The sequence below is a fragment of the Trichechus manatus genome, unplaced genomic scaffold, assembly GCF_000243295.1.
Source record: "Trichechus manatus latirostris isolate Lorelei unplaced genomic scaffold, TriManLat1.0 scaffold00196, whole genome shotgun sequence".
In the NCBI taxonomy this organism is placed as follows: Eukaryota; Metazoa; Chordata; class Mammalia; order Sirenia; family Trichechidae; genus Trichechus; species Trichechus manatus.
This window is the reverse complement of record NW_004444132.1, coordinates 1,959,209-1,981,465: the sequence shown is the minus strand read 5'-3', so window position 1 is coordinate 1,981,465 and position 22,257 is coordinate 1,959,209. Positions and strand designations below refer to the sequence as shown.

The 22,257-nt window shown below is 36.2% G+C and overlaps 1 protein-coding gene across 5 annotated transcripts in view; it reads right to left on the bottom strand.

Annotated features, from left to right (window-relative positions):
• The window catches only part of TOGARAM1 (TOG array regulator of axonemal microtubules 1), a 97,963-nt gene that overhangs the window by 36,603 nt on the left and 39,103 nt on the right, over positions 1–22,257 (bottom strand). For all 5 annotated transcript variants that reach the window (XR_002825830.1, XM_023741982.1, XM_023741983.1 and 2 more), the window contains exons 6-12: positions 19,721–19,953; positions 16,999–17,099; positions 12,785–12,937; positions 7,777–7,875; positions 4,354–4,529; positions 2,015–2,165; positions 1,679–1,807 (exon numbers count right to left, since the gene is read on the bottom strand). Coding sequence is in view for 4 of the 5 variants with exons in the window: in XM_023741982.1 (XP_023597750.1) it covers positions 1,679–1,807; positions 2,015–2,165; positions 4,354–4,529; positions 7,777–7,875; positions 12,785–12,937; positions 16,999–17,099; positions 19,721–19,953 (1,042 nt within the window). In the remaining variant the exon portion in view is untranslated. The remainder of the gene's footprint in view (positions 1–1,678; positions 1,808–2,014; positions 2,166–4,353; positions 4,530–7,776; positions 7,876–12,784; positions 12,938–16,998; positions 17,100–19,720; positions 19,954–22,257) is intronic.

Below are 22,257 nucleotides of genomic sequence, written 5' to 3'. Positions count from 1 at the left end.
AACATTTACATTTTGGGCTGATCTATGCAAAAATTTTCTAAGTATATTCTTCCATTCAAATAGTTCAGGGGTGACCTCAAGAAAACACTCTCCTTATACTTCTTAGAAACAAAATCTGTAGAACCAATAGATGAAAACCACAGAATTAGTTAATGTCTTTAGCAAGAATAAACCAAAAACCAAACCCATTGCCATTAAGTCGACTGACTCGTAGCAAACTGCCCCACAGGGTTTCCAAGGCTGTAAATCTTTACGGAAGCAGACTGCCACATCTTCCTCCCGCGGAGCAGCTGGCGGGTCCGACCTGCTGACCTTTTGGTTAGCAGCCAAGTGCTTAAACCACTGTGCCACCAGCAAGAATGCATACCTAAAAACTTACCATTTGTTACTATTTGTAATATTTGCTACTATTTGTACTTTTATTCCTACTATTTGTACTTCTATTACCTGCTCTCTTAGGTAAGAAGTTCCCCGCCTCTGGATTTTATGACTATAATGAATAGTATAATTGTCTGAGAATGCTAACAAAGGAGTTTAAATTTCACAAATGTCTACATTTAACCCTAAGGCCATGTTCAGCCACCAGTTTTACAGACCAATGCTCTGATAAGACATAACATCTACATTGATTAACTTTGGGAATGCAGAATTTTTAAAAGTCCACTATACTTCTGGTTAAGCACTGGACTACTAGCCGTAAGTTTGGTGATTGGAACTAACCCAGAGGCACCTCGGAAGACAGTCCTGGCAATCTGCTTCTGAAAGGTCAAAGCCTTGAAAACCCTATGGAGTAGTTCTACTCTGCGCGCGCGGGGTTACCATGAGATGGAACTGACCTGATGGCGACTAACAACAACTATACTTGTAGCATTTTAAAAGAAATACAAAAAGCTAGGAAGAACCTCAGACCTTTGTCTAGTTCAAATCTGTTTTATACTTATCTCCAAGGAATAGACTTGATGGCACCCAACAACAACAGCAACAACAACATTATAGTTCACACAATTTACTCCTTAAAAATAATAAACAAAACAATTATAATAAATAATCCTTAACACTTATTACAGTTCATGTCATTTTCCATTTCAACCTGATTTCTACTAGTTGCTACTGTAGTACCAAGATCTATTCAATATGTTTTAAAAGTAGTATAGGAAACATGAAATCTACTCTTGGCCAGGCATAGAATATAATAGGTACTCAATGAATACCAAAAAGAAAACCCACACCTGATGCTGTTGAGTTGATTCTGACTCATAGTGAACCTACAGACTCAATGAACACACTGAATCAATGACAAAGGCAATGATTTTTTTTTTGTTTTTTGTTTTTTTATAATGATCTAATACAGAGAAGCTTCACCTTAGCTATAAAATGGGATATCACTCATCAAAAACTGCAGGAAAATTTCCAGGAACTATAGAAGGGATCTTAGAGATAATTACTAGACGTTAAAAATAATTTGTATATTTATAGGGGAAGAAAATTGAAGCCAGAGTTTTAAGCTAGTTTTTGCAGGTCACAAAGCTAATTAAAGGCAGAACTGATTCTTAAGAAGCTAGGTCTTCTGACTCCTAGTTCAGTGCTCTTTCTGTCACAAATGCACTGGACAATACGTGGTCTCTTTAGTTTAACAAGCATTTGGACATTACTCTTTACATTTAAACAAGTGACTTACCTGAATCTGAAAACACTAAAGATGGTGACCTTTTTAAACTGGCCTCTCCTTTCAATGGAGGGTGGAAGGCAATGTTTTCTAAAGGGGAACTCTCATTTTTTTTCACCTCCTCTCCAAAAATATGTAAGTCTAGAAGGGAGAAAAACAATCAGTCAACTTCCTTTTTATGACAAAGAATTAATATTTATTACAATAGAAGCCACTGGGTCTTTCAAATTTCATTGTTATAGGCCAACATATTCTACTCTTAGCTACCTATCATCCTCAGCCAAGCCATATTACTACCTTCAGCATATTTCTAGTTCAAAAATATACCAAACTTTAAATTCCACTTACTTTCAGATGCCATTTTCTCAGTTCCTGTATGTTTTATTCGTTCCCAGAGATTCTGTTCCTTTTTTTCACAGTCTTTAATGCCAAAAAATTCTTTCTCTTCTCTCTTTTGTCTCATCTTGTCATAAGTAGATTTTGACATAGAAACTTTAGTCTGCATGAAAAAGTTGAAATATCTGAAAGTATTCAGGGAGTTTGGCATTTAAAATAACTATCTTGAAGTCAGATATCTGTATATATACATTGAATGTCTAAACAAAATAAACTATGCATTTCTTAGTCATTATTCCAGGAATCCTAAAATCTAATAGAATTACATGGTGCTAAGATCCAAAGAAAACTGTGCCTGAGGATATTAGTTTGTTATTCCTTGAGTGTATCCTAGAAAACTATTGAATATGTATAAGTTGTTATGTGCCATAGAGTTGATTTTGACTCATAGTGATCCCACGTGAAAGAGTAGAACTACCCCATAGGGTTTTCTTGCCTGTAATTTTTACAGAAGCAGATCACCAGGTCTTTCTCCCGCAGAGCCACTGGATGGGTTTGAACTCCAACTTTTAGGTTAGCATGGTGCTTAAACATTGCACTGCCAGGGCTGCTTGAGTATACACATATGTGTGTGTGTGTGTGTACATACATACATAAACTTATATGTATGTATGTATGTATGTACACACACATACATAAAGTTATTGTTGTTAGTTGCCTGTGAGTTGGCTCCAACTCATGGAGACCCCATGTGTTGCAGAGCAGAACTGCACTCCATAGTGTTTTCAAAACTGTGACCTTTTGGAAGTAGATTGCCAGTACTTTCTTTTGAGACTCCTCCAGGTGAGTAAGAACTGCCAACCTTTCAGATAGTAGTTGAGTGCTTAACCATTTGCTCGATCCAGGAACTATATACTACTATATGCTCTAACACCAGAATGAGAAAAACCCATTGTTGAGTCAATTCCAACCCACAGTGACCCTATAGAACAGAGTAGAACTGCCCCATAGCGGTTCCAAGGAGCAGCTGGTGGATTCGAACTGCTGAGCTTTTGTTCAGCAGCTGTAGCTCTTAACCATTACACCACCAGGGCTCCCCAGAATGAGAAAGGAGATATCATTTAAATGGATAAGGATCAGAATTTTAGTTACATCGAGATTTTTTTAAAACATTTTATTGTGCTTTAGATGAAAGTTTACATAGCAAATTAATTTTCTAATCAATGATTCTTACACAGATTGTTTCATGACCTTGGCTGCAATCCCTGCAATGTGTCAGCACTCTCCCCATTTCTTTCCTGGGTTCCTCATTTCCATTAGTCCCGTTTTCCTGTCCCTCCCTGTCTTCTCATCTTTGGTTTTGGGCAAATATTGTCCTTTTGGTCTCGTATAGTCGATTGTTTTAAGGAGCACATTCTTCACGGATGTTAGTTTATTTCATAGCCCTGTCTATTATTTGGCTGAAAGGTAGCCACCAGGAGTGTCTACAGTTTCAAGTTAGAAGGTTGTCTTAGGGCAACAGTCTCAGGGGTTCCTTCAGTCTCTTTCAGACCAGAAAGTCTGTTTTTTTTTTCTTTTTTTTAATTTGAATTTTGTTCTACCTTTTTTACCCATTCTGCCCAGGACATTCTACTGTTATCCCAGTCAGAGTCATGGGTAGTGGTAGCCAGGTACCATCTAGTTCTTCTGGTCTCAGGTTAGAGGAGGCTGTGCTTCATGTGGGCCGTTAGTCCTCTGGACTAATTGCTTCAATGAGTCTTTGGTTTTCTTTGTTCTCCTTTCTTCCAGGAGGGAAGAGACCAATAGATGCTTCTTAGATGGCTGCTGGCAAGCTTTACGACCCCAGATGCTACTTACCACGCTAGGATATAAAATATTTCTTCATGATAAACTGTGTTTTGCCAACTGACCTAGACATCCCCCAAGACTATAGTCCTTAGCCTTCATGTCCAGTAGTTCAGTCTTGATGTCTAAGTAGTTTCTATAACTGTGCCCCTTATATGCTCTATTATATATATGAGTATACAGGCAGCATTTACAAATAGTATGTAGAAATATCCATAACCATACCTATATATGTACAAAGGTGTATTCCCGTACGACCCCCCTCACCTATTTAGCATACATATTAGCCTATGTATCTACTCCCAAATTATTTATTGTTATTACTGTTGTTGCAGGACTGCATACGTTATAGCATTTACTATAGTTGCCCTTTATACTTGCATATCAACACCACTAAGATTTTAAAAATTTAATCAAAAAACATTCACCACACCAAATTTGATATACACAAAATGATGACATCTTATAGGCTTAAACTTATCCTAATAGTTAATACATAACCTTACATCTTTTTCATTCTCAACATCAAGATATGATGGAATACTTTGCTGGACTGCTCTTCCATAAATCCCTGATGGAGGTTCAATACTTTGTTTAATAGAAAATGTATCCCCATTTTCCACAGAAGATTTCACGGACTGGCTGCAAGTTGCTGCTGCTGAATTTGGGCTTCCAAATACACCTGAAATCAATCAACCATCAAATAGTCATTAGGTATTTGTGTGACAGCACTCTGCATGACAAAATTTAAGCCAGGGCTCTTGCCTCCAAGAAGTAAACAATATAGTTAGTAAGAAAGACAAGTTAAATAATCATAAAAAAAAAAAAATATAACAGGACATTAATATAGGAGGTGTTACAAGGCATTTCATGATTAATATCAAATAAGAACCACATACTCTATGTACTGAGTAGACAGGAATGATGGTGTTGGCTGAGTTTAAGATGGTTTCAAGGAGCTAGGATTGGCAGATAGACTGGATTTCGACAGGCAGAAAGGAAGGAAAGGAGGACATCCTATGAGATGAGCATCTTTATAGGCAAAGCAGAACAAGTATGAACATTGTATGTAGACTGAATAAATTAGTTTGGTTGAGGACAAGGCAAATAGAGGAATAACAGAAAATAAGGCTGTAAGAGTAGACTGGAGTCAATAGGAGGAGAAACTTAAGTTGATGAGACTCTTTCAAGCAAAGAAGTTAGGGAATATTTTCAAGCATTTCATTGTATTTCATTATACTGAACAGAGATAGTTTAAGATGTACACTATTAATGTATGTCACCACATTCTAGTTTTTACAATTAAAAAAAGAAACTTACTAAAAAGCCAAGAAAGTTTTAAAGGATATCTGTAAATATGTCACTCAAAGATCCTCTATTATCCCTAAATTATATAACTTAGGAATTAAATTTTGATTTGTTCACACTTTTATAGAGGACAATAAATTATACTAATTTATACTGATTATTAAGTTTATAAATAAGGACTACCATTTAAACTATGCTAACACAGCCTTAGCTATCCTAAAGTTATCTTAGAAGTACTTAAACTGCAGTTATCACACCACATATCTCTCTGAAAATCGTTGTGGTTAGGTGCTGTTGGTCGGTTCTGAATCATAGTGACCCTATGTATAACAGAATGTAACACTGCCAGGTCCTACACCATCCTCATAATTGTTGCTATGTTTCAGCCCATTGGTGCAGCCACTGTGTCAATCCTCTGGCTGAGGGTCTTCCTCTTTTTCATTGATCCTCTACTTTACCAAGCAAAATGTCCTTCTCCAGGGACTGGTCCCTCCTGGTAACATGTCCAAAGTGTGTGAAACAAAGTGTCACCATCCTCGCTTCCTAGGAGCATTCTGGCAGTACTACTTCCAAGACAGATTTGCTATTTCTTCTGGCAGTCCACAGTATATTCAATATTCTTTTCCAACACCATAATTCAAAGGTATCAATTCTTCTTTGGTATTCCTTATTCATTGTCTAGCTTTCTTATGCATATGAAGTTACTTAAAATACCACGGCTTTGGTGAGGCGCACCTTAGTCCTTAAGGTGACATCTTTACTTTTTTAACACTTTAAAGAGGTCTTTTGCAGCAGATCTGCCCAATAAAATATATTGTTTGACTTCCTGACTGCTGCTTCCATAAGCCGTGATTGTAGATCCAAGTAAAATGAAATCCTTGACAACTTTAATATTTTCTCCATTTATCATGATGTTCCTTATTGGTCCATGTCATGGACTGAATTGTGACCCCCAAAAATATCTGTCAACTTGGCTGGGTCATGATTCCCAGTAATTGTATGATTGTGTACCATTCTGTAATCTTATGTGATTTCCTTATGTGTTGTAAACTCGATCTCTATGATGTAATAAGATGGATTAGCGGCAGTTATACTGATAAGTTGTACAAGATTAAACAGTGTCTTAAGCCAATTTCTTTTGAGATACAAAAGAGAGAAGCGAACAGAGACACATGGGAACCTCATACCACCAAGAAAGCAGTGCTGGGAGCAGAGCGCATCCTTTGGACCTGCGGTTCCTGTGCAGAGAAGCTCCCAGACCAAGGGAAGATTGATGACATGGACCTTCCTCCAAAGCGGACAGAGAAAGTGTTCTCCTGGAGCTGACACCCTAAATTTCGACTTGTAGCCTACTGGACAGTGAGAGAATAAATTCTCTTTGTTAAAAGCCATCCACTTGTGGTATTTCTGTTACAGCGGCACTAGATGACTAAGACAGTTCAGTTGTGAGGATTTTTGTTTTCTTTATATTGAGGTGTAATCCATACTGAAGGATGTAGTCTTTGATCTTCATCAGTAAGTGCTTCAAGTCCTCTTCACTTTCAGCAAGCAAGGCTGGGACATTTGCATACTGCAGGTTGTTAACAAGTCTTCCTCCAATCCTGATGCCACGTTCTTCTTTATATAGTCTGGTTTCTCAGATTATTTGCTCAGCATAATAGACTGAATTAATATGGTGAAAAGATATAATACTGATGCACACCTTTCCTGATCTTAAACCACACAGTATCCCTTGTTCTGTTCAAATGACTGCCTCTTGGTCTATATACAGGTTCCTCATGAGTACAGTTAAGAGTTCTGGAATTTCCATTCTTTGCAATGCTATTCATAATTTGTTATGATTCACACAATTGAATGCCTTTGCATAGTCAATAAAACACAGGCAAACATATTTCTGGTATTCTCGGCTTTCAGCCAAGATCCATCTGACATCAGCAACGATATCCCTTGTTCCATGTCCTCTTCTGAATCTGGCTTGAATTTCTGGCAGTTCCCTGGTTGATGTACTGCTGCCACTACTTCTGAATAATCTTCAGTAAAATTTTACTTGCAAGTGATAATGATAGTGTTCAAAAATTTCCGTATTCCACTGGATGACCTTTCTTTGGAATGGGCACAGATATGGATCTCTTCCATTTGGTTGGCCAGGTAGCTGTCTTCCAAATTTCTTAGCATAGACGAGTGAGCACTCTCAGTGCTGCATCTGTTTGTTGAAACATCTCAGTTGGTATTCTGTCAATTCCTGGAGCCTTGTTTTTTTGTCAATGCCTTCAGTGCAGCTTAGACTTTTTCCTTCAATACCATCGGTTCTTGATCATATGCTATCTCCTGAAATGGCTGAATGCTGACCAATGGTTTTTGTACAGTGACTCTATGTATTCCTTCTATCTCCTTTTGACGCTTCCTGACTCTGAAAATTACTGAGATAAATTGACTGTAGTTTTTTTAGAAGGTAGAAATGTAAAGGTAAGTTTTCATTTCTAATTCTTTCAAATTAATAATTTTTAAAAAAACAAATTCTATTCAATACCTACATTATACTCTTCTCTATTCTTTATTGATATACCTTGCTTAGGCGTGAAGAGCACATAAAGTTAAAAAGCTAAATAACTTCAAAATACCTTTTCCGACAACTACTACTGAGTCTTCTGATAAGGTATTTGTGGATGTCAAGTCAAAACTGGAAATTTGCTGTAAATTTGATGTTGACCCTGTACATCCTATAAACAAAAAACAAAAAAATACAGACCCCACATTTAAAAATATTTACTTACTATATGATACTTTAGGATATTGTAACATGGCCTTTTAAAATTGAGATTTTACTTCATACAAAGATTTTATAATTTATTTACTTGCACATGCTCCATTAATTCAATAAATATTTATAATTAAAAGACCTACTATGCCCAGGCATTAGACAGAAAAGAAATCTTTCTTCCCCTAAGGAGCTTGCACACTTCAGGGTTACAGGTGGGAGAGACATAAACCCCATTGCCATGGAGTCGATTCCTATTCACAGCAACACTATAGGACAGAGTAGAACTGCCCCATAGGGTTTCCAAGGCTGTCATCTTTACGGAAGCAGACTGCCACATCTTTCTCCCGCAGAGCTGCTGGTGGGTTTGAACCGCCAACTTTTCAGTTAGCTGCTAAGCACTTAATCACTACGCAGCCAGGATTCCGAGCAAATAATCACAGCAAAACAATCTAGGACAAAGGCATAACTATGAAGGAAAGGCTTCTCTAACCTCCCAAAACAGCTTACGTCAATCTCGCAACTCCCTGTATTTATCCAAATTAACTTTTATCTCTGTTTGTGATTATTTCTCTCTCCTACTAAGCTGTAAGATCCACGGAGATAGGACCTATGCCTGTTTTTTATTAGCATTTTTTCCTAGAGACTAGTACAGTGTTTTGCACATAGCAGGTGCTCAATAAACATGTTAGATGATTGAATCAGGGCAGAAAAAAAGGAAAGCAAAATTATTCTAGGGTCAATGAAAGCAAAGCAGTTAACTACTGGTAAATTTGATCAAAAAACTGACTTTTTTAAAAAGTAAGTAGATAGATTATTTTGCTAACCTGTTAAGGCAAATGACTGTTTTGGCTTTGGGTGAACATGGCAGAGACTAAAGAAGGAAACCCTTGCAGGTGATATTTTTTCACATTTACCTTCTTATTTAAGAATAATCTGTAATAATCAAAATTAGTTTGCATTCTTATAGCACATACCAGCTGACAAAAAAATCCAGTAGCCCAGAAAGATATTCAGTGATAAAGGGAAGCATATTTTAGTAAATGGAGTAACTTCCCAACAAACAGTTCACAGGCATAAAATCTATACATAACAGTCAAGAGATGATTGAATAACTAGACAAATTTCACAAGGAAAAAGATACAAGGGCATGTTATTGCTAAGTAGTTTAACTTCATTATCAGAGAAGCTGATATAATTAATCGTTTTTAATTTTACTTTTATTTTTTCACTTTTGAACAAAGATGTGTTAATTCTCAATTCATATACACACACACACACACACACACACACATATACGTTTAAAGGATTCTTTACACACAAACTATGCTTATATAATCTCTCCTTCTTACTTCTGTCTGGTTCATTTAAGTAGAGAGAAAATATTAACATATGGGATTTAGTTTGCTAACACTCTAAGTATCATCATTAATCACTTTCTGTAAGTCAGTATTTGGGGCTCCAGGTTATTATGATGGAAAAAAAGCAGCCAACAGAGAAGAGGAATGGGAAGATGAGGTGGCTCTGAAAGCTAATCCCAAAAAAGTCTTAAGTTTCTTGTAAAATGAATCCATTCACATACATCTTTTGGAAGCCTTTTTATTGCATTCAGCATTGCACTCAATATTTATTTTAACCTGATTATTTGAGGATGTAATGTAAAAAATTTTTTATTATGGTGAAATATATATAACAAAACATTCACCATTTCAACCATTTTTATGTGCACAATTCAGTGACATATGTTCTCTATGCTGTGCAACAACATCACTATCCGTTTCCAAATTTTTCTAATACCCCTTACAGAAACTCAGTACCTCGTAAGCACTAACTCTCCATTTCCCCCCTCCCACCCTCCTCTGGTAACAACTAATAAACTTTGGTCTCTATGCATTTGCCTTTTCTGGATATTTCATGTAAGTGGGATCATACAATATTTGTCCTTTTGTGCCCGACTTATTTCACTTAGCATAATGTTTTTAAGCTTCATGTATGTTGTAGCAGGTATCAGAACTTTATACCTCTTTACGGCCGAATACTATACCACTGGAATCCCTGGTGGTATAGTGGTTAAGAGCTATGGCTGCTAACCAAAAGGTCAGCAGTTCGAATCCACCAGGTGTTCCTTGGAAACCCTATGGAGCAGTTCTACCCTGTCCCATAGGCTTGCTATGAGTCAGAATCAACTCAATGGCATCGGGTTTTAATATCTCATTGTAGGTACATACCACGTTTTGTTTATTCAGTCATCTGTTGATGGACAGTTGGGTTGTTTCTACCTTTTGGCTACCGTGAATAATGCTGTAATGAGCATTAGTGTACAAATATCTGTTTGAGACCTTGCTTTGAGGTCTTTTGAGTATATACACACCTAGAAGTAGAACTGCTGGGTCATATGGCAATTCTATGCTTAATTTTTGAGGAACTGCTACACTGTCTTCCACAGTGGCTGCACCACTTTACAACCCCACCCGCAATGGATGAGGGTTCCACTTTCTCCACATCCTCACCAATACTTGTTATTTTCTGTTTTTCTGATAAAAGCCACTGAGGATGTAATTTTTGAGTGATTTTGTCCAAAGCTACCTTATTATGTAGTTTCAGTTGGCTCATCAGCACTCCATTCATTCAACCTGTGATCACTGAGCACCATTACATACAAAGCATAATGGAGATATAAAAATGAATAGGATGGTATCTTTACTCTTAAGTGACTTATAATTTAGTATGGAAGAAATGAGACACAAATGAATAATTAACTGTAAGGTAGGATGAAGAAACACAGAAAGAAAAGACTACTCCAGAACGGGGAAATGTGGAAAGATTTCTGAACAAGCGGCTTTTAAGCCAGTATTCAAAAAGCTGACATGATCTGGACACATTAAGATTGGGAAAGGACACTCTAGGTAGACTCTAGAAGCAAACTAAAAAAACATCCAGTATTAAGAACGCTGGAGCATATAGTATGAAAAAAAGGAACACTAAGAAGTAATGTGGAGCTCTGGTGGCACAGTGGTTAACAGCTCGGCTGCTAACCAAAAGGTCAGCAGTTTGGATCCACCAGCTGCTCCTTGGAACCCTATGGGGAAGTTCTACTCTCTTATAGGGTTGCTATGAGTTGGAATCGACTCAATAACAACAGTTTAAGAGGTAATGCAAGAAAGTTATACTGCGTCAAGGCTTAAAAAGGTCTGACTTAAAAAAGTCAAACTACAGATTAGAAATTTTGTTCTGCGGGAAACAGGAAAACTACTCAAGGTTTTGACTACACTTTAGAAAGATAATTCTGGAAGGGTATATAGCCTGGATTAAAAAAAGATGAAAATAAGAGGCAAAGTGCCTTACCAGGAGGGCTCTTATAATTATCTAGAGAAGAGGTAATAAAAACCCAAATTACAACTGTGGCAGCAGATATATACAGTTAGACTTAGAAGTGGTAGGATTGGTCATTGTCTGAATTTGAGGGTGAGCAGAAGCAGACAAAGATGATTCTAAAGTTTTAAGTCATCAAAATTGGGGAAAAGTAAATGCTACAAATAAAAATGGACAGCAAAGAGGAGCAGGCCTGGAAAGGAATTTAAGTTTGGTTTTGAACATGTTGAATTTTGTTGACCAGATATCTAGTAAGTGTTTGGTATAAGGCTGAAAATATGAGTGCAAAGCAATTTCCTGGAGTAGAATTAACTACTGGTCAAAAAATTTAAAAAGGCAGGGCTCTGCCATCCAAAAAATAATGCCACTAGCATTCAAACAATTCTAAAATTCAAAGCAATTTTTAAGAAGATAATGAAAAATTGTAATAATTTAAGAATAAGAGTTACCTTCAAGAAGAAAAGTATTTTTGTCCTTCAGTGTCTTCACAGGAGATAAAACATGTAAATAAGTATTGAAAAACCCTATCAGTCTTGTAAAAAACAATGGACAACTCATCTCTGTCAACAAATATACTGAATTATATCACAGATTAAATTTTAAGAAAATTTATAGAAAAAGATTCTAATCAAGTTCCCTCTTACTCAATTTGGGTTGTTTCTACACACACACATACATGCACACACACACACACAGTCCTAACAATGCCTGATTACCTGCACATACATGACTTAAGATGATTAGAAATAACAAAGTATGGAAGTTGACCCTATTGCCATTGCAGTTGCTACACAGGGGAAAAAAAAAAAAAGCCAGTTACTTTCCCACTTACTGGTAGATTACAAGGCTTAAATACAGGTGATTTACAATTACTCTATTTACTTAAATATTTACACCCTTAAAAACCACTTGCATTCTTAAGTGAAATAAAAAAATTGCAGCTATAACAGAATCTCTGAAGACAAGATCAGAGTAGTTACAGTGCTGCTACTTGCTACTAAATTAAAAAAGAAAAAAAAAGAATATAAATAGTTAACAATGGTTAGTGATAAAAAAGAAGCCTTCCCAAGTTCTACCACAGGGAAATTATACTCGTGTTGCCAAAGCTTTACTCCATAGTTACAACCTAACTAGGCATCTGGGAGTCACTTACATCATTTTCTCCACTCCATTTTAGTGGTAAAACATCTTTTAAAAACTGTGTGTGTGTCTGTGTATTTTGGGGGATGAACTTAGCAGGGATTCCCTAGTTCTAACCTCCTGGACAGCTGCTTCCCCAGACTGGCTCCTCAGGCAAGGCCATAAACCAATACACGAACCTGTGAACTCCCTTATTTGGCAAAATTATTTGGGCAACAACATAAAAGCAAAAGGGCAAGATTAAAAATCTCACAACTAGTAATTCTCAGTTCATTTTTTTTTTATTGATATGCTAAGAGAGGATTCTGATTTAGAGACATTCAATTTTTAAAAATCAACTTGTCATGAAATGTACTAACCTTTTGTATGCTTATAATGTCTTGGGTGTTCCTTATTTTGTATTTTTAGAATACTAGGCGAAATGTCATACGATTTATCATCTTCAAAATTGCCACATCCACACCCATAGTTCATACGTTGACCGATTATGCTTACATTGGATGCTGAGATCCCTATAAAATAAAACAAATAAAAATGTTCATTGAGTGAGTTAGGTAATATTACATGATAGGTAAATATCTCCTCTTTAAATACATCTGTCCTTCTAACCTTTTAAAAAGTCAGTAACATAATGTTACAAATTTTAAAAGTTTTAACCTATTTTAAAATTTATAGTAATTTTTAACTTACACATATGAACATTTATTATAAGCTTTACTACATTTCATAAAAAAGCTTTAAAATTACAACAGAAAATACAAAATTCAATGTTTGAAAGATATATATGCTTTAAAAATATGACAGGCACTTAAATGTGTAAGTGAAATTCTTAACTTTACACCAAAAAGAAAATTTGAAAAATCCAGAATTTAAAAACTGTGGACTGAGAGATGCCTATATCATTCCTCCTACCCCGCAACCCCACCCCATGTAATGAGGTTTATACTGGGCTGGTTACTGAGGCAGTAAACTACATAAGTGATTAAGACTTTGGAATCTGGAATGATGTTCCTGGTTTAAATCATAGTGCAGCCACTTAAATTGATGAGACAACCTGGGAAGACACTTTACCCCATTTTTAAATGGGGGATAATAGTCGTTATTCTTCCGGGCTGTTGCGAAGATTAAATGAGAAAAACATATGTAAAGGGCCTATGCCTACCCGCTGCTGTCAAGTCAATTCCGACTCATAGTGACCCTACAGTACAGAGTAGAACTGCTTCATAGGGTTTCCAAGGAGCAGCTGGTAGATTCGAACTGCTGACCTTTTGGTTAGCAGCCAAGCTCTTAACCACTGCGCCATCAGGACTCCACATAGTAAACACCCAAATGTTATTATTTCCCAATTAAAAACCAAACAAAAACCAAAAACCCTAATGTAAGCCTCCTTTTAACAAATGTAAAAAATTTAATCTACATTTACATGTTTAAACTGACCACCTATATCACTACCTTGTAGCTGTTGAAACCATAAAATAGCTTTTACAACATAGGTAAGTCACTTTCCATTTATATATATATAGCTTCTACGTAAAAAGCATTAAGTAATAATCATAGTAAAATATAATGCATCTTTAATAACATGTGAGTATTTTAACAGAAACCACAATAGGGGGAGGGAAGGAGGAGACTGGTGGTAGTGTGGTTAGGGAAGCCTGCAGAGTAAAGGGCACTAAGTCAGTTCACAGAGAAACATCAAGAAATATCTGATGTTCAATGATAGAACTTCTGAAGTAAATGAATATCTTTCTAATTCCTCTCAGTTTTGACAGTTAATTCAGAAAGTAAGCTACATAAAGATACTGGCTTTGGGTGGAAATGCTTTCTAATAAAGGTGATGCTAAACTAACGCTACAGGAAGTAAAGTTTAATACAACATTATTCAGAAAATTGATCACAACATGCCGTAATAGGTAATGGTGGGATGTACGTGGAACTCTTCAGTGGAAGTGCTACATTTATAATTTTACATAATTGTTATTTTTGTTCTTGTTCTTCAGTTAATCCTTATTCTAAGCATTATCATTTTCATGTTCTAGTAATTAAATACCAATAAACTTGTAGAAAGCACTTGCTTACCGAAAACAAAACAAATTCTATCCCACAAAAAATGTAAATCCAAATTTATAAAATCCTAAACCATTAGCAAATTAATATTTTGAAGCATGCTAAATTTAACCAGGAATATCTTACAGTGAATTGATCAGTAGCAGTGTTTCCAAAACTTGATTCTAGAAATATCTGTCATTTGTTTAAAATACAGATTTCTAAGTCTGAAAATTGATTCATGAGGTATGAGGGAGATGATACCCCAGAACCTGTATTTGTAACATGCACCCCAGGTGATTCCTAGGATTAGGTAAGTTTGGAAAACACTGGATACCGCATATAGAAGTACGTACTATGATAAGACGAATCACTCCACTAACATTTAAGTGAGTCACAAGGTCATACAACTAGGATCGGAGGGGAACTCAAATCCAGGTTTTCAAAATCCGTTTTTTTTTCCCATTCCAAAGACATTCTTCCAAAAGAGGGGTCCATTTTTACAAACTAAATACAACCTAGCAGTTAGATGTCTCTTTAAATTTACATAAATATTTACAAAATTATAAAACAGATTAGGATGATCGGCCTTTAAAAAAGGACGGAAGGATATTTATGCATTCTATTTCTTTGTGTCTCCCTCATAAGGAGAACAAATAATTGATGCACACTATGCACTAGGTGCTTTATATATGTTATATATTTAAATCTTCACTATCCTTCTCAAGGTTTATATTATCAGATGAGGGAACTGAGTTTCAAAGCCTTTAAGTAACTTGTAGAGTGTGACAATAGCTATTAAGTACCAAATTGGGATTTTAACTCGGGTGTGTCAGATTCCAAAGCCCATGCACACTCTTCCTGTGCCTAGCAGAGTAGTTCTTTGTCCAACACTAGTTTAGTGCAAGCCAGTATACCAGGCACACATGGCTGAACTAGGCATTCAGGATTATGGCAGGCACTCGGTAAATATTCAAAGGGAAATAACCTCTGGGCTTCAAGAATCTGACAGCAAAAAAAAAAAAAAAGGTAAAATAATTGCAATACCACTATAATAGAGGTTGGTATAAGATGTAATGGTATCACAGAAGATGTAACAATCAATTTTGTTTATAAAATAGGGAGGGCTTCCCAGATAAAGCAACTGAGCTGTGTTTTCAGAGCTGAACTGGGGGTGGTGTGGATTACCGACTTCTTCAGAAGAATTAGATTCTGCCAATGCAAAGAGACAGGAAATAGTATTGAAGTTAGTCTGATTTAGCTGGAGTACAAGATACAAAGAGAGAAACGAAAAATGAGGCTGGAGAGGCACACAGGGGCCAGATCATGGAAGGATGCTCTGAATGGATTTAAACTGCGCAACATAGTCAGATTTGCACTGTGGAGAACAGATTAGAAGACAGCGAGATTGAAGCTGGGGGGAATATTTAGGTTAACCAAAAATTGAAAAAAAAAAAAATCCATTGCTGTTGAGTCAATCCCAACTCATAGTGACCCTAAAGTACAGTGTAGAACTGCCTCATAGGGTTTCCAAGACTTTATGGAAGTAGACTGCCATATCTCTCTCCTGTGAAGGGGCTGGTAGATTTGAACTGCAGATCTTTTGGTTAGAAGCCAAACACTTAACTGTGCCCCCAGAGCTCCTTCAGGAGGCTAAATAGGCAAGTAATGAGGAAAAGTGTGAATTAAAGCAATGGTTGTAAGGATTAAAAAGAGGAGATGAAATTAAGGGATACTTGGAAGTAAAAATCTTAGCAAATTAAAAATTAAAAATCTTAGCGAACAATTAGATACAGACAAGGTTTTTTAGGTAATAATTATGTAAGATAGAGCAGCCTTAAAGTTGTTAGGACCTTCACATTGAGATCATATGAAAATAAGTATTATATCACAATTTGTTACATTTAATTCACAATTCAATATAGTTTTACTAACCATAAAGCAGAATCACATGCAGTTCCCTTTCTAAATAGACTTTTTCTGAATAATCTAAACAAAAATTTTTCTGCTAAATGATTACTAGTAAATAAACGTATTTTCTTAGAAGTGATGTTTTAAGTGAGAGACTTCTAGGTCAGCTCACAAAATTCTTAACACAAGATACCTTTAAACTTAACCACTATTTAAATATTGTTTTTAAAGGAATTATTCTTCTGTTCTGCCACAGCCTATGGCCATGGTGTCCAAACTTTGCTGTACATTAGAATCACCTGGGGAGCTCTTAAAAATCTGATGGCCGGGTCACACTCCATTCTAATTAAACCAGCAAGTTTGGAGGTAGGAGCCAGGCATAGGTATACCTATGGGCTTAAAAGGGGATCATTTACTCAGGTAAATATTTTTTTTCTCCCAAGAATAATATAATATTTATTATTGCCAAAATGGCCTTCTAAGGAGTTAAAAAAATGATTTGTCTTGACTGGCAACTACAAAAATTTTAAATCTGAAATACACTCTCATCGTTTTTCACATTAATTAAAAAATTATATTTTCTATAAATGTGATTTATAAAACAGTCATCAAATACCTGCACTGGGGCTTTGTTCAGCTGTATGAGAGTTTTTACTTTTTGCTGAAGGAAGTCTTGTTGGGCCAGGTTTTGATCCAAATGTTGGAACTATGTCTGACCTACAATGAAACAAGGTAATTTCAATAAATATTTAAAATTCAGAGCTATTTAACATTTTTATATCACACATTCTCTATTCTTTTTAATAATTCACAAAACATTTAGATAATAAGGCAGCAACAGATATGAAAAACTATGGCTAAAAATATCTTTTATTGGTAATCTTATTTTACCTTTTGAACTTTCAACCTTTTAAACACATGGTCAATTCTTAGTTACTCAGAAGACAACTTCCACAGGAAACGAAAACTCACCAATTTGTACCGTATAATCTCTGGTTGGTTCAAAAATAACTGTTCCCAGAGAATTCATTTCAAAGCCAAATCAAATGATCCCTAATTATCTAACATAATATCCACCTTCACATATAATAATACAAAAATAGAGGCTTGACTATATCATAAGGGACCTGCAACAAGTGAGTTTGGCAAATGCCACTTTCTTCTTGGACTATTCTTTGCTGTGCTTTCCTGACATAATGAAAGCAAACTGAAAAACATTACATCTGAATGTAAGGGAACCATTTCAAATTCATAAGTGTTATAATGTCAATAAGCCAGTGATGGATATTACAAAGAGGAGATTTTTCAAAGGAGTACAATTGTTAGTAGTGGAGTAGGCATATTTGCCAACGGGCCTAACAAGAAACCAATGTTAAATATTTTAAAAGCATAGTCTCTCTAGAAGGAAGCCCTGGTGGCACAGTGGTCAAAGCGCTTGACTGTTAATCGGAATGCCGGCGTTTCAAAACCATCAGCAGCTCTGAGGGAGAAAGATGTGGCAGTCTGCTTCCATACAGATTTACAGCCTTGGAAACCCTATGGTGTCGCTATGAGTTGGAATCAACTAGACAGCAGTGGTGGTTTAATCTCTCTAGAAAAAATTACTGCAAATTTACATTTATATTTAATGTATTTGACTTGGATGGAAGAAAATACTTCAGTCTCTAAACAAGCGGTTCTTGACAATTTTTCTTCCCCAACCCACCTAGAGGTGAAAGCCTCCTATGAGAACAGTGATTTTCTTTGGCCGTGATTCTTAAGGAAGGGTGCAAGCTGGTTGAGAAGCACTGCTCTAAAGGTACTAAATTTAAATGTGTTTTAGAAATCCTAAATGCATTAAAGGTAATTCAGTCCATAAATGAGGGAGTACTGAACTTCTCTCAGAGTCCCATACCTGGACAGATTAACTCTATGAGCCAATATAGGAAATAGTCAATTTTAAATGTTATAAAATGTACCCCCCAACCCCAAGGTTCCACGTTATTTACACAATCTTGCAAGTGTAGGAGTATATAGTATAAAATTTCACCTTCCTGGAAGATGAGGGAAGGACTTTAGGTCTAAAATAAATGATAAATAAATATTTAAATATCTGTAATTTAATATAAACTTAGTTATTTCACCAGCCCATGTAGCCATTCCAAATTCATTTTGTAAATGTATTATATTATTCTACCTGGGCAATTACAACAAAGAAATATCCAGTAAGAAAAAATTTCACACAGCAAAATAAGCTGCTACTTAAATAAAAAACGTAGAGAAAAAAATCATGGGATGAGACAAACCACCCACAATTACACACAAAAATTGTGTTTAATTCTATGAATTGCTTATCTACAATGTTAGTGTTCCCAGTTCACTTAAGTAAAAATAATTTTAATTTAATTTTAAATATTTACTTCTAATAGATGTATTACCACCATAAACATGGTTTGAGATAAAAGGAAAATAAAATTAAGAAAAAACTGACACCACCAAATGTTAGTTAGCAAGGATATGAGACTACTGAAATTAAAACATCACTGATGGGAGTGTAAAATGGTACAACCGTCTTAGAAAATGGTTTAATAGTTACTTAAAAAGTTAAATATACATCTACCCTACGACCTAGCAATTTTACTCCTAGGTTTTTGTCCAAAATAAAGGGGGAGAAGATTCCCCAAAGCCCTAGACTAGGGTAACAAAGGTGCCTATAAATCAGGGGCAGGATCACTGAACTTTAGAGATTATAGCAGTAATCTGGAAAAGCCAGTGAAATTGCTATGCTAGAAAATTCTGTCAGCGGGGGATGGCCAGGACTCCAATCCCAGCACTACTGCTGTAGGGAGACTCCTGAGAGAGCTGCAAGAGCTGTGGCATGGGTTCCCGAGCTTCTACAAAATAATGGAAATACAAGATATAAGAAATAGTGGGATAAGGGCTGGGTAAATTTTATATTTTGTCCATAAATTAGAGGAAATCAGTTCTGAGTTTAAAAATGAGCAGCAATATTAGCTATAGATCAACTGGCAAAAGAGTTAGAGATCCAGAAAAGAGCTGGAGGACAAACAATATCAGGATAAATTTTAGATAGGCAAAAACAACTGGTCCTTTGAGGATTAGGTCTTATACTAATTCAAGTGCCCTAGTTACAGATAGGGTTGTGCTCTCTGTTCAACCCCACCCCAAACCAGAACTAAGCAAGGTAATATCTGTAAATTCTTCCTTTTTTAAATGTATTTTAAGATTTTTAAAACCAGAATATCAATGGTTTTAAAGTTTTTTCTCAAATATAATATCAGGGCTCCAGATTACAAATTATAATTAGCATTCATTTAACATGTCAAAAAATAGAATACATTATTCTCTTCCCCTGGGGAGTTGTAGATAGAGAAGAAGTCAGTGATTCTTGGCTGTAAACTCCACTTTCATTGTAAGAGGTGATGTTTGGAGAGGAAGATCGAGATAGGGAATCCATAGTTAAGTCGAGCTTAATTGCAGAATCAGGGCTCTCAAGGTCAGAAGTACTGCCACTTAGTTTTGCCCTTTTCTTAGCGGCACTATTCCGAAGGGACCGAAGAGAGCTCTGCATCTGAGAAAACATTTAAAACAATTAATTTTACCAGAGACCATAAATTCTTTATATCAATATCAGTTACCCCTAGATTTTAAATTCCATTAACTGCACCCAGCCAAAGCAATCCTGGTAATTCACTGGTTAAAGCACTTGACTGCTAACCAAAAGGTCAGCAGTTCGAACCCACCAGCCCCTCTGAGGGAGACAGATGTGACTATCTGCTTCCGTAAAAATGTACAGCCTTGGAAACTCTATGGGGCAGATCCACTCTGTCCTGTAAGGGTCACTATGAGTTGGAATCGACTCAAAGGCAATGGGTTTGGGTTTTTGGTACCTAGTTAGCCACTACCCAATACAGCACTAACAACATGGATGCCAATACATAAGTTGTCGTTAGATGCCGTCAAGCTGGCTCCAACACACAGCGACCATATGAATAACAGAAGGAATTGATGCCTGGTCCTCCGTCATCCTCACAATCATTGCTGATTGAACTCAATGCTGTAGCCACTGTGTCAACCCAAATATATAAGTACAATACATAGTATAAATACACAGATTTCATTACTCGGTTATTTATAAACAACCTATTAGGTTATAAGCTACTTGAGAGGAAGAATCTCAACCTATTGTTCACCATGATATCTCAGCAACAGGCATGATGGCTAACATATTGTATATGCTCAATTAATAAACAAATCAATGAATCAGACAGTAGACATTAGAGTTGAAGTCACAGAGGTCCAGCTGATCTTAGATCACTGGTGTGCTGAGGTGGCTACTTAGTAGTTCTATGAGAAAGTTAAACAAAAACAATCAGTCCTCTGAAGTCTAAAGTTTATATGAAGCTTGCAAATGTTAGAGTTCAGAGAATAACAGATCATTATACATGACTTAGGAAGTCAAGTATTTCTAGTAATGAAGAGTAGAAATTTTTATTACAAGCCAATATATTAAGCTATGTATCGTTGGGAATAGAACCTTAACGAACATAGAAACATCCATAAACTGTGCTTTGTTTGCATTTTGATTCCTAAGGTTAAGCATTTAACAAAATCTGTCTTCAGTAAATGAAAGCTTCCATAAATTTCTTAAGCCTTCATACTTGGAAGGCAGGCTCAACAAATCCTTTAACGGGTCATGGCAGTGTGGTACAGTGAAAACCACAACGAACATGGAGTTAGGAGAACTAGATTTGAATCCTAACCCTTCCAGTTCATGTTTGACCCTGAGCAACATGTGACATTTCTGAGTCCCTTCTGTAAACACACACACACACACACACACACACACACACTAGATCTTGCCTTACTTAATTCAAGGGGTTACTTTAAAGGATAAGTAATAAAAATAAAAGTGTTGGAGACACTATTAAGTACTATAAAAATGTAAACATGTTTCAGTACAAAAATGCATATAGAAGTAAAATTGAACTGAAAAAATTAATGTACTTTCCTTTGTAAGAATACAATCCTAATCCATGCAGTGCCTTTCTTTTAAAGTCAATTCACACTGAAGAAGATAAATGATGACCAACTTACGAAACAATAAATAAGAGACACCATATTAGTATCTAGGTTGATTCAGTAGTACAGCCACTTGCCTACTAAATCCTTAGAAGGCTGAATAGCATCCTCCTGTATTTACTAATAATTATTATAAAAGAAATTCAACTTTCAGTTATTCACTAACAGAAAAAAGTCTATTTTTCAGCACAACTTGTCCAAAGCAAGGTCATGAAAGCTCCACAGACACATCCAAACTCCCTGAGGGATCAAATTGCTGGACTGAGCTGTGGGGACCACTGTACTTTAGGTGAAGCTTTACAGAACAAATAGTTTCTCATTAAACAGTCAGTACACATATTGTTTTATGACATTGGTTAACAAATCCAACAACCTTTTTTTTTTCGTGAAAATATACATAGCTGAAGATACACCATTTCAAAAATTTCTACATGCACTGTTCAGTGACATCGATTATGTTCCTCCAGCTGTCCTGCTATTCTCACTTTAGATGAAGATTTACAGAACAAAATAGGTTCTCATTAAACCATTAGTACACATGTTGCCCTATGACAATGGTAACAACCCCACTACATGTCAACACTGTCCTTACTCAACTTGGGTTCCCTACCACCAGCTTTTCTGTCCCCTTCTGCCTTCTAGTCCTTGTCCCTGGACTGCTGTGCCTCATTAGTCCCATTTTGTTTTATGGGGCTGTCCACCCCCGCCTGAACAGCAAATCTCGGAAGTGACTTCACCTCTGAGTTAAAAGGGTGTCTGGGGGCCATATTCTTGGGGTTTCTCCAGTCTCTTT